Source organism: Tachysurus fulvidraco, chromosome 5 (assembly GCF_022655615.1).
Source record: "Tachysurus fulvidraco isolate hzauxx_2018 chromosome 5, HZAU_PFXX_2.0, whole genome shotgun sequence".
Classification (NCBI taxonomy): Eukaryota; Metazoa; Chordata; class Actinopteri; order Siluriformes; family Bagridae; genus Tachysurus; species Tachysurus fulvidraco.
This window is the reverse complement of record NC_062522.1, coordinates 15,252,855-15,266,257: the sequence shown is the minus strand read 5'-3', so window position 1 is coordinate 15,266,257 and position 13,403 is coordinate 15,252,855. Positions and strand designations below refer to the sequence as shown.

The following is a 13,403-nucleotide window of genomic DNA, read 5'->3' as shown; positions in this document are numbered from 1 at the left end:
ACTATTTATCTCTAACAGTTATCCTCAGTTAGTTCTGGACCAGTAATTTGCTTGGATAAGCAGCGTCCCATCAGTGCTGATATTTAGTACATCAGCAGTGGGGCATTTCACTGTTTGTATCACTCCAATTGTCTTTGTTCACAATGAGCATTTCTAACAGTAGTTCATCACACTGACACTGTTACTTCATTTACAACACGCTGTCAGTCAGTCTGTGCTTTACATGGCAAATATACTGCACATATGCTAATAAGAATGTTTTTGGAATCTACATTGTTTACATGAATAGTTTAATTGGTTTAGAAATATATCAAGTGTGGAAATCCATTCGGGGATAGATTTTGGTTGATGGAGAAAATAAAATAACAGAAATGCTTCGGAAATGTCTGATGAAACTGATGATATTAAGTTCTTGTTAGTAGAACTGTTAAATAAATCTAATATCCTACTCACAATCGTGCTTGTGCGCATTGCTTTAGAATCCTTTGTTTAACTAAGAATATTTTAGGTAAGTCATAAAGAAATCATTAGCACAGTCTATGTTAAAAGATAACATAATAAAACACATTAGGACATGAGCCAGTCTACATGTAGATAGGAAAGAGAAACAAATGCAGCGATAAGGAAATAAATCGTGAGGGAAAAAAGAAAAAGAGAGAGAGAAAGAAAAAAAGAACAAAGACAGACAGAAATAAAGAGGAAAAAAAGACTGTGGATCAATTCGATGTTTGAGCTGCATAGTTATATCTAACAATTTCCTAATACATAATTTAATAAGTAGTAATAATACAGTGGTTGATATTGTCTCCATAACACACCAGCACCTTCTTCTTTACCCTTAAACTGTAAGAATTATAATCCTGTATGCAAATTAAAGAAAAAAAATAAACAAACAAACAGTCCAAAGGAAGTGCTGTTAGGAATGGAAAGAGAAAGACCACACATACTGTGCTGTGGTGTTTAGAAGTTGAAGCAAATAGTTCATCGTATGAACATACAAATCACAAATTAAAACAGTTTCACAGTAGGGAGAGAAAGAAGATGTACCAGGGGCAAGGGAGGTGGTGGTGGTGGTGGCGGCAGCAGGTGGGAGCCGTTTGGCATTTGTGCGCCATGGTTTAGCATCATGGCCAAGAACTAAGAACTTTAAGCAAGGTTTGTCTTTTGGTTAAAAGCAGCTCAGCCTGGGCAGCAAGTGTCATTCATTCTTACAAAGGTCACTGTGCTTCTGTTAGCTATCTAGTGACTAAGAAACGGTTGTGAAAGGTCTGTAGCTATGCCATTACATCCCCAATCTCTCTCTCTACTGCAAACACCCCTGCACTAATTAAAGGTGGGGTCTCTGTTGTTTGAGAAATGCTTCGGAAAACTGCGTTGGGCCGGCAAACAAAAACAAAACAAACGTGTAGCCAATGAGCAGAAAGGGGCGGGTCTTGTCTATGTGGGCGGAGAGAGTGTTCAGTGCGCATGTGCGACATTAGCAGAAATCGGATTTAACATTGACATGGTGGACAAAAACAAAGAAAGAAAGCGAAGAAAGGCTTACGATAAGGCAAGAAGTAGGACCCGTGTTAATATAGGATCAGCTTTCCAGTGCTGGAGAGAACTGAAGGAGCGGGAAGGCCTGCGATGGGACGCTGAGGGACTTAAGTAAAGTTGGCCACATATTGAATATTAAGTTGCCCATATGAATTAAAAAGACATTACCCCCAAATAAGTGTTGTAGTATAACTATCAGGACATCAGTGATGTGTGAGCTGAATTTGGTGACAGTACAGTGTATTACAGTAAAGTTATTGACTGTTTTTGTAGTATTCACTTTTCGGGTTTTGCACTTTGCAGACGGTCCCTTGGAATCTGTCTCTCTGTCGAATGCACATAGAGACATGGGCTTTTTTATCCACTGCAGAGGAAAGCTGATTTTGAGGAAAATTCGGTTGTAGCTGCCTCTCTACATTATTACAATAGAAAAGAGGTGTTATTTGTGTAGTTTAGCTCAGGAGTTATTGACTCGGGAAACTCGAATCTGTGAATATGCATCCAACTTTACTTAATACGCAGAGGTGGTTTGTTTCACAGAGCTAATATATGCCGTCCGTTGCATGATTATGCTTGTGTGTGATTTTTGCTTGTTTGTTTATCTGCAATCGTATTGTTCTTCCCTTCTGCTATGATAGACACATTTCTTTCCATTAGTTGCCTGGGTTACGTATGTATGTGTGGGCGGAGCTATCAATAAAGGGGTGGGACCAATTTGGGTTAGTTTTGGTGATTTCAAATGTCAACATTGGCTTTCAAACAACGAAGACCCCACCTTTAATTGTTGAGAGCGCAAATCCATTCACATAATCCATAATTTCCCCTCTTATTGCCCCTTTACAAATTTGGAACCATGAGACAAATGTAGCTCACGCCAGTGTCTTTGATTGGCTAGTTTACTAATAAATCACTAGAGAATGGTCATAACTGGGACAGAAGCACTGTAAGCAGCTTTGTAACACGGAGCTCTGAGCGTTTCAGACAGTTTATCACAGTGTTGAGGGGGTTAGCAGTTAAACAGGGGGTTAGTGTTCAGTAACAAGCAATTAACAACTGTTAAATAAACATGTATTGTAATCTTAAAAGGCTATGGTAATAATGGTAATGATAATATGACTGGGTCCAAAAGTCAGAATTCAGAAGCAATGTTTCTAATATCAGGTTTGTTAAATGAATGCTATTACGTTACTTTAAGTAACATTTATTAACTTTTAATGACTCTGAAAAAAACTAATTACTTAAAAAAAAAATAATTTCTTTAAAAAAACTGCACAAACAGCCCTGATGCTTTATAGTCCTGTATAGCCAAAATGTACCCCCCCAATAATAATAATAATAAATAATAATAATAAAAAAAAACAAACAAACAGTAGTCTGATTTTTGGACCCTAAGGTAGACAAAAGGTTGAGTGAGTCTAGATGAATGTAAATGTGTCAGCCTGGTTTGATCATCCTGAGGACTCACACTTCCATTAAGAGATGTAAAAAGAAGCTTCACGTCACTTTTACCAGCAACCCCAAGCTTGGTATATAATTCAGTTCACTTTATTCATGTAATCGGTCACAGCATTTAATAAACCGTCTTGTCATGAATGTCATACTTGCACATGGTCTAGGTCAGGGGTCGGCAACTTTAAACACTCAAAGAGCCATTTGGACCCGTTTCCCACAGAAAAAAAAAACACAGGGAGCCACCAAACCCTTTTGACATCTAAAATGAAGATAACACCTTTATGGAAAGTATCGAAAAATCTGTAGTGTGTTGCATTTATGAAATCAATGAACTGCTACAGAGTAAACAGAACTTTATTTCTACAGGCAAACAAAAATATTTTGAACAGTTTGAACTAACCTTAGCAAAAAAAGACTGGGTTGAAGGTTACTTTCAAATAAAATGTTCAATGTCTCATTGAGTCCTCTTCATATTCATGACATCAAAATTTTAACTTGCTGGCTGCAGCATCAATTTTTAAAAAAATTAAACACGGTTTACATGTGTTTACTAGACATGTTACAAGAGCATCATAATCTTAGAATTTAGAACTAACTAAAATAAACTAACTAACTAACTAAAATAAAATAAATTTAAATTAATTATTTATTTTCCAAATCTACAGGGAGCCGCAGCATAGGGATGAAAGAGCCACTTGTGGCACCGGAGCCAAGGGTTGCTTACCCCTGGTCTAGGTGGAAGCCATAATGTTGCTAAACGTCAGAGATGTCAAACCAGGCTAGATAAATGTTAGCCAGAAAACAATGTGATGAGCATTTAGACTAACCCCCTTCCACTGAGTCTGCGTTTACCCTAAAGATCTCGAGGAAATCAGTGTACCTATACTTGCGGCTATTAACCGTCCCACGGAGGATGAGCTGTCCATGTCCACCTCTAAAACACATAAATGCATGTTAAATTCAATCCCTGCAGCAGTCATGCAATGAGACCTGGGATTTGTGCAAGAAGAAGTGATTTTAGTGACCCTTTACACACACACTGCCATGGCCATTCCCAGGTGGAAGCCGCTGTGGAGATCCTGCTCAGCTGCTCCGTCCTAATTTCATACAAACTGCCCCAATGGCTGTTTGCTCCAACGTAAACAATTTCAGATACTTTGATAAATACCTTTTGGTCTGATTATTAAACCTGATAGAGCTGAATTGGCACTAAAGAAAATACAGGACCTTGAAATGTTTTGCATGGAAAAGGAAGGCAGGTAGTGTCTCTAAAAATGTCTAACAAGTTTAGATATCTTTTGGAGGGAAGATCAGAACTGGAACCTGCGTTTGGCAGAAAAAATGCATTGCTTAAGGAAACATTTCATGTTAAAAAAATAAAAAATTATACACACACACACACACATGCACATACATTTTTAGGCTGAAACACCAATCTATACATTTGTTAGTCACTTATTATTGCTCATTTTCATAGAGGTTTTGTAACCAGATCAAGTCCACTCTAAACATGAACTATGAGGTAACTAAGATTTCCACAACACACACAAATATCACCATCCCTGAAAACTGTGAGCGAATGTGGTTTCCTGGTGATAAGCAAAAAAATGAAAAGAATATAAATAAATAAAAGCAGAAAAGAAAGCAGGTCTTCAGAACTGTGCCAAAACGTGCGACAAGAACTAATTTGTTCAGTGAAAAACTATATTGTTGACTAATTAGAAGACATTTCATTTTATAATGAACACTAAATCTTAATCAAAATACAATATTTTCATGGCAAGACAATTGTCTACATTGGAGCAATGGAAGACAGCGTGTATGCTTTTCATAGCAGAGGTGGATTTCATGACTTAATGAGCTCATGAGTGCTGATGTATCACTAGTGTTACCTGCTAACCCTCGCATACATTCAGAACAGCTTTGTGAAGTGGGCTGCATGGGGTTGCTATTGATTGTGTGCCTTAGTAACACTACACAATACACTTAAATAATCTCTTTGAAATCCACACCTCTCAGTAACCTACAGTGACTATAAAACTGCCGAGACTTTACAACAACCATCACAAAGCAATGGGGAGAAAACAGACTTTTAATGAAAAGACACAAACTCTCCAAGCAATACAAAAAACTGCTGGACAGAAAAAGGCCAAATAAAAGCATGATTCAACTTTGATTCAGGGGCCTGGTTATTGGAAAGCTGCCATAAAAGGGGCCTTTTTTTTTTAAAGATACCTGGGTCTAAGAGCCCTGGCTTAAAGAAGCTTGAGACCAGACCTGGCTTTCATGGGCAGAGCTTCAGCACTGCCTGGCTTTCGACAAGCAGATTTTTAGAGAGGCCCAGCTTTCTTTCAGAGGCTTTTGGGGTCTGGTGTTTTTGCAGCCTAAAATTAAAAATACCCATATTTCTTATTATACTGAACTGGCTTTTTGTTGTTACTTTAAATGTTATTAGTATTGTGTCATAGTGTAAATAACTTGCGCACGTGAGATCCAAGCTTTGAAAGGCAGGCCAAGCTTTCTGTGTAGGGCTTGTTAGATCTCTTTTGTGGACCAGGTACTAAAGACCTGATATATTCCACATTTAACAGACCTCCTTATCCTTATTTCTACACCGGAGCAGTTGAGAGTTAAAGGCTTCACTCAAGGGCCGAGCAGTGGCACCTATGTCTTCGTATTTGATCAATGGAAGCATGAGAAGAAAAGCACAGGACCCTGTTGAGGATCACTTTTATATAGCTTTAGAACATCTCAAAGGAGGCCGGTCGTACAAAGACAATAAAAGCGTTTACAATCCTGTTGTTGTGTCCTGTTTTTAAAAGGGTGCAAACTGGTTGTAATGTCTTGCAAAAAGCAAAGCGAGAGCTTCCTAACAAGTCTAAACTGAGATGTGATATGGTTACGTTAGCTCCTCTCCAGCCCTTGCACGGCCATAGTTTTCTTCTCCATCTCCTAAACAACTTCAAGAGCAAAACAGAGGTTAACAACTCAACAATCTGTGAGCGTTTTGTGCTCCGTTTTCATATTGACAGGAAACTGGCAGCAGTTTCAATGCCCAGAGGCTATGAATGCCACAACACAATGCCAACAAACATTACAGTTCTAATTGCAGGCCAATGCTGATCGATGAGCCTCAGTTACAGGAATCACTTCCAGCTTTACCGAAAGCACCATTCAGAAGGGTTCGTTTTTAAATAGAGCAGAAGAAACAGACTGTTCGAGTTACACACCAGATTTCAAACAATGCAAATGAAATGATTCTTTAAATCCGACACTGGAGATGCCGGTACAACATCAGCAGCCAGGTCCATCAGTCTAAAGTACATTCGAGTCCGTGACAGGTAGAGAGACTTGATATTTCTCTCAGGACTTAAAACCTAATGCAGAAATACCCTCAACGCTCCAGTACTCATACTGCAGTTGGTAATATTACATTATTATTGTATTAAGATCTCTTGCAGCTTTACCACAAGCACCGTCTAGAAGTGTTTGTTTTTAAGCAGCACAGAGGAAAACTACTTTCTGTAGATTGATAGTTATTTTGTAGAGGAGAATAACCTTTAACTCCCACCAACACAGCTGTGCACTGTGGTTTGTATCCAGTAACAATTTTAAGTCACGTTGAATAAACACTTCTGACAAACAAATTCATCCATATATAATGAAAATATTCTCTGAGCTCTGAACTTGGACTGTATTCTAGTTCATCGCTTTGAATAAACACATCTGTGCAAATTAATGAATTTATTTTGCAGCTGCGTATGAATAAGATTCAGTTCAGCCAAAGCCCAATATCTAATTTGACTTTTTGAAATAATATCATTTGTACATGAATATGTTTTCATAAAACTTCAGGATAAATCTGTAGTAAAATTGTATATAATGAATTGCAATGTCACAGTAAAAGAATAACGGTTACCAATGAATGAACACATGATATTGAATAAATGCAAAAGTGAGGCTTATGAAAAGACTATTCATACATAGGATATCAGGACACCTGCCAACAATGTAGATGTCTGACAAGTGGACTATTTATGTAAAAGACCTGAAGGAAGAAATGCACACAAGACTTCTTTCAACAAAACACTTGTATTCTTATCATATTGGGATGCATTAAGTATATAAACAAATACTGAAATTACTGTACACACACATCATAGTATATACACTATATCTATTTTTGTTTACTGAATGGTGCATTGGTCATTACTGGAATGTGAAAGGCGAAACAGGATCGGTCCAGTGTTAATAAAGGCTTCAGTGACGGTGGCTAGGCTCCCTCCTCTGGCCAGCACCTGTAAACCTTTCCTCTGACACTTTCCAAATTTGTAAGCATTTTAAAAATGACTAGTTTGCTGTAGGTTGCTGTGATCACAACAGCTTCGTCGGGTGCCACTTACGCAGTAGATCATTTAATCCAGACTGAAATGGTAACCTAAATGAAACACTAAGGTATATAGAGGTAAATATATAATATACATAAAATATATCAAATGTAATATACACTTTTCTTCCCATTTCATGTTGACTAAACTAGAACTACACCAAGTGTGTGGTTCCCAAATTGAGACTAAATGATTAAAGTTGACAATTTATTCTGTTTCACTTAGTCACCTGGAAACAGATTTCTAGTCAAACTGATTTAAGGCTGCATTTGTGAAAGCTTAGCTGATTCTCCTAAATTATAGTCTTGTTCTGTGAAAACAATACAATACAGGAACAATTGTTGAGTCACAGGACAGAAAGAATAAACTTTACCTAAATAATTATACACAGTTCACGAATCAAATAAAATGGCAGATTATATTGAAGTAATATCTTGGGACAACTTTTGATTTTCTAAATTCTTTCCAGTAATAAAACAAAATCAATAACTACACCTTCACTGAGCACTTCATTAGGGACACTATACTAATACTGGGTAGGACCACCATTTGCTCTCAAAACAGACTTAACTCTTTATGGCAGAGATTTCACAAGATGTTAGAAACATCCCTTTGTGAGTCTGGCACATGTTTACATGCTTGCACCACCCAAATCCATTTGGTGCAAGATTTTGGATTTTGGATCTGATGCACTTTCAATCTAGTGTTCTACAACATCCCAGAGGTGATCTATTGAATTCTGATCTGGTGATTGAGAAGAACACTAAAGAACAGTGAACTCACTGTCATGTTCATGAAACTAGACTTTTTTGTGACCGCTTAGTGAACTCTTTTCATTCTTACTTATCATGCTGGAAGAATGTCATAAATCATGAAGGCATGCAGGAACGATACAGTAACGATACTCAAAATGAGACTGTGACATTTAATGGATGGTTGGTATTAACATGCCCAAAGTTTGCCAAGAAAACATTCTGTATTGATGTATCAGATAATAAAACTAATAAAATTTACAAATAAGCCAATTTTCTGTACATGGCACCGAAGCTTTGTACATTGTGTGCTGGAAGAACTGGTTATTACAACTTTATTTGTTTAACAAATGTAATTAAGGAACAAATTTTATTCCAGATATTTGTGTCAGCATTAAAAAAATTGGTGTGTTGCACCCATGTGCCTAAAAACACATTCACCCTTTACAGTAACTTGCACCATCTCACTCTTTTAGTTATATGATTAAAAGCATTTTGCTAGAACCAATTTGTCTACAATAGATTTTTTTTGTGTGTCCAATAGGGTCACACACAAGGAGGCGAGTGAAAGTGAGTGCCTAGAAGAATGATCAGTGAGCTGATTCAGTGAACAGGCAATGACGTGAAGAAGGATTTACAAAAAGAAAGAGAAGAGAAACAGAAAGATGTACTAACGTGATCTTTGGCCCCAGTAACAGAGATGCAGTCTCCCAGAAGAATAGTAGAGGAAGCCGAGCACCAGCATGGGACAGAGCACCAGCATCACATTCCTCGTGGGCTTCATTGCTCTCATCTCTCATTTGCCATATTCAAATGATCGTCTAAAGGAGAAACACACATCTGATTTGACTGCATCAGGAAGACTTGTGTACCTTACTCTTTTTTTAGGCTGCACTAAATGCTTGAGAACGTTTGTGCTCAGGAAGGAAATGCTACGCATTGTGCACAAGACAAAGCACTGCAAAAATAACCAAGGTTGCGAGATACTCAGAAACAAACACACACACAAAGTATTTCATTCTGTGCATGGATGTGAATAGGTTCTAGGCTTTTCTGTACAAAAGTAGGCAAAGCAAGTTTTTTCCCCATCAAATTAAAGAAGTAATGGTTGTGAATTGCACCACAAAATCTATTTTTAGAATCAGACATTGTTTTGACAGCATTTTGGCAAACAATTCTAAACATTTATCCTAAATCAGATTAAGATACGTTTTGATAAATATAATCGTCAAAACACTGAAAACAAATTGGAATCTTAAAAACTTTGTCATGGCTGTCAAATGTATAAATACAGTGCTCCTAAAGGAAAATGGAATGAAATGGAAATGGAAATCAAAATGGTAGAACTTTATTTTAGACAAATGATGTGTTGGTGTCTCTCAGTGGGATTGTAATGGACTTTTAGCAGATATTAAAACAGTAGAAATGAAGAGTTTTCAATTTCATATATCAGAAATCATCAAAATTCCCCCTTGTAAAAGTTTGTCCAGTTGCCCTATCTATCTATCTATCCATCCATTTGTGTGTGTGTGTGTGTGTGTGTGTGTGTGTGTGTGTGTGTGTGTGTGTGTGTGTGTGTATACAATGACCAAAGACCTAGAGAGAAGCTGACACAAGGTTTGGGCTGCTGGAACATTAAGACAGTTACAACATGAAAACAAAAAACAAACAAAACAACAACAACAAAAAAAAGATGTACCAAAGATAGTTGTTGGTTATTCACCTTTGCAAAATGAATTCGAGTTAGATTTAAAAGAGAGAGAGAGAAGCAGTGGTGGATAATAATAATAATAATAATAATAATAATAATAATAATAATAATAGTGTGAAGGGGTGGATGACAATGTTTATATCTGGAAATAATTTAGATTGGGAAAGATTTATTAAGATTTTCTTAATAAGCTTTTATGTATTTATAGAGTGTATATAAGAGTGTAGCACTGACACGACAGCTAGCTGTATAAAATAACTCCTGAGGTACCTGAAACACAACTCATTAAACATTAACATACATAAACACTCCAGCTAACCTACAGCCGATTGATAAATATTAATGAACACGGTTTGATAGCGAATTCGTTTTTAAAGGGTCTTCTAGTTAGGATGATTTACATGGTGTGTGTTACAGGAATAAGGAGGCTACACTTTCATGTGGCTCATGTTGTAGCTCCTCTTACAGCCCACAAAAAGGAGAAAGAAAGCTGAATATCAAACGGCGCCATTCTCACTACCCAAGTGCACTAGATTAAGTGTATAAAATAAAGCCTTCTACGCGATATACACCTTCAAGAGTCAGCTTTTTGCTATTAATGATTTAACCATCCACTTAAATATACTGCGGTTACAAACAGCGTTGAGTTTTAAAGTTTTAAAGCAGGTGTGTTCGTTAAATACGTTTATTAACGTTAACTGTCACAAAGTAAAAACCGTTAGCAAGGGCTGGTCGTTTACCTTGCATCGTTTTCCTCTGGAAAAATAACACACGGAGAAAATGGTCAAAAATACACCCAGGAGATGAGAAACACACAGCATGATCTTGCTCTTTAACAGTCACGAGTCCTGTGAAATAGCTGTGAACTCCATTTTAAACCGAGGTTCCAGTTTTCAAGCGCAGAAGACAGACCGTGTCGTAAAAACATTCTTCCCCCCGTCACTATCTGCCCCCCAAAAGCAATAGTGGGCATGCGTTGAATCAGAGAGCATGCGCAGTGAGTATCGCGGCTGACCAGGGATGAGATCAGGTTTTCTTCATACAGTAGCTCCTAGTTTCAAAGATTTTTTATTATTTTTTAGAATATGTTTGATCTGTTTGAAGAAGCATGTAGGTAAGGGATCTACAAAGTTCATTTTGATCTGATAGAGTTAATAACTATAGGTATAGATATAGGGTTAATTATTCAAAATCATCTGATTTTAAACTATAGTCTGAATTATTTACAAGATGGCAATCATGATGGTGTTGACGTCTTATTAGCATATTAATGAAGAGATGAGATAGCAAAGGACCTACTGCATTGCTCCCAAAGTGGGTAACCTAGTGGGTGGCCTAGTGGTGGCCTATTGGTAGCCTAGTGGGCAGTCTAGTGGGTAGCCTAGTGGCAGTCTAGTGGTGTTGGGCTACCAATCGGAAGGTTGTGAGTTCGATCCCAGGTCCGCAAAGCTGCCACTGTTGGGCCCCTGAGCAAGGCCCTTAACCCTCAATTGCTCAGTTGTATAAAAATGAGATAATGTAAGTCACTCTGGATAAGTGTCTCTGCTAAATGCTGTAAATGTAAGATAACATACTGCCACTAGAACCACTGTAGGCTTCAGGTTGTTGAGGATGTTTGATTTGAAAAAGGTGACAGAATATCAGTATAAAGTTTAATGTGCAAGTTCATGATGAATCTTTGTTACCAATCATGACCAATAAAAATCGCAAGAATAGACTGAAATGAATACATAATACTGTTGAATACACTCTGTCCTCACAGTGTGGCTATGTTACCACAATTGAAAATAAAGCCACTATGGAAACATTCTACAGGGCTGTCAAGTGTCACGCATTGAGAGTGGCAGTCACGCATTTCGGTCTTTCGTCACGCTCTACCGCCACACACATCGTATCTACACATCGTATTTCTCACGCAGAAAAACTTTTTGACTATTTCTCATATATTTAATATGCTGCAGCACCCAAAATGTATCAGTCCGCAACCGCACAATCAAGCGCGTCTCCCCTGGAGTTCTTAGTCAAGCCTGACACTTATCAGCCAATCAGGAGATGTCACGCTTGCCTGTCTTCAAAACTTGAGAGCCCTGATTCTATCAAGTCATGGCAATTTGAATGAACGCTATTTTAATGATGGGAGGAGCTGTGTGAGCTTTGCTGCTTGGTTTGTATTTGTTTGCATGTAGATTTTCTTTCTTTGTTTTTACTTTTAAAGCATATGGCAGACACCCTATTCTAGAGCCATCTAAATTTTCCACAGCTGAGTGAATAAGGGTCAAAGGTCTTGCTCAGGTACCCAGCAGTGGTAGCTTGGTGGACCTGGTATTCAAACTCATAACCTTCCAATAGTAGTCCAGCACCTTAATCACTAAGATACCACATCCCTTGTATGTGCTCAATTCACTTTATTTACTATATACATGTATGTATTAATTTTAGTGATTTAGTATGTCTGTATCAGGTTCTAAACTTGTTCAAATAAAACGTTAACAAAATGTTATGTAGTAATGATGAGTAGGGGGAGATGACAGCAGTGTTGTGGTTCTTGGTTAAGGTGGTGCTTATCCATAAATAAGCTCACAACCTTGATCATGAGATTTGAGCTGTGACTGAAGGGATGATACTGTGGATACGAGTGGATTTCAGCAACCCCAGTTTGTACCACAATCCTCCAGAACAGCTTCAGGTTTGTTAATGGTTCTTTTAGACCAGGCACGTTGGAGCTCAGCATGCTCTGTGATTACATGCTCAGATACATGACAAATAAGGCTGAAAGCAAAACAGTGTCGTAAGCCAGACATGATTTAGTAGAACAGCTTTCAGCAAACCTTGCAGCTGATTTTTTTTAAAATTCCTTTGAACAGGATGTTCTTTCAAAATCATTCCTCATGCCCTCCGGATGAGGAGGAGTCATCTTAGAAGAGACCACTCCTATCATGACAGGCCTATTTCCTCAGGATAAAGGTGTTAGTCAGAAGAACTTTGTATTAATGTGCAAAGAGTTTTGCAGTTATTTTCTTTGAGATTTTGTTCAAATGTTATTTTATGAATCATTTTATGAATCGTAGTAGTGTTTAATGTTTAGTCATGTTCCTGATCCACTGGTAGTTTTGAAATAAGTTACTTAAAATAGTTAAGTTACTTAATGAAATAAATAACTTTGGCTACAATAAAAGAATAATCTTTGAGGATGATAAAACGCAGATGAATGATTTAAAACAGAATTACATCCATTTGAAACTGAAACCCTGTTATCATTTTAAAATATTTCCTTTACAATTTGAATTGAAACCTCAAATAAACAAAACTTTCTTCTGCCAAAAAGTACATTTCTGGTAACAACTGAATCATACACTGAATATGAAATGATGGCTCACAGAAAGGTTGTGTAAGCCCACATCATTTTACTGACACACACTGATATCTTTACAAAAGACAGGTACAGACATCTCATAACCTTAGCTCTCGGTATGACTGAGGCTCAAGCTTAAACAAGCAAGTTGGGAAAATACACTGCCAGTTCATGAAGTCCTTAAATTAACTACATACAACTCTATTTCC

At 37.5% G+C, this 13,403-nt stretch overlaps 1 protein-coding gene across 4 annotated transcripts in view; it reads right to left on the bottom strand.

Moving 5' to 3' along the window:
• The window catches only part of st3gal3a (ST3 beta-galactoside alpha-2,3-sialyltransferase 3a), a 35,864-nt gene extending 25,056 nt beyond the window's left edge, over positions 1-10,808 (bottom strand). The window contains exons 1-3 of one of the 4 annotated variants that reach the window (XM_047813465.1): positions 10,583-10,808; positions 8,807-8,952; positions 3,872-3,925 (exon numbers count right to left, since the gene is read on the bottom strand). In XM_047813465.1, coding sequence (XP_047669421.1) covers positions 3,872-3,925; positions 8,807-8,924 — 172 coding nt within the window. In that variant the 5' untranslated portion in view covers positions 8,925-8,952; positions 10,583-10,808. The remainder of the gene's footprint in view (positions 1-3,871; positions 3,926-8,806; positions 8,953-10,582) is intronic. The other 3 variants (XM_027146498.2, XM_047813466.1, XM_027146499.2) reach the window with 3 other exon arrangements.
• Between the last annotated feature and the right edge of the window lie 2,595 nt (positions 10,809-13,403).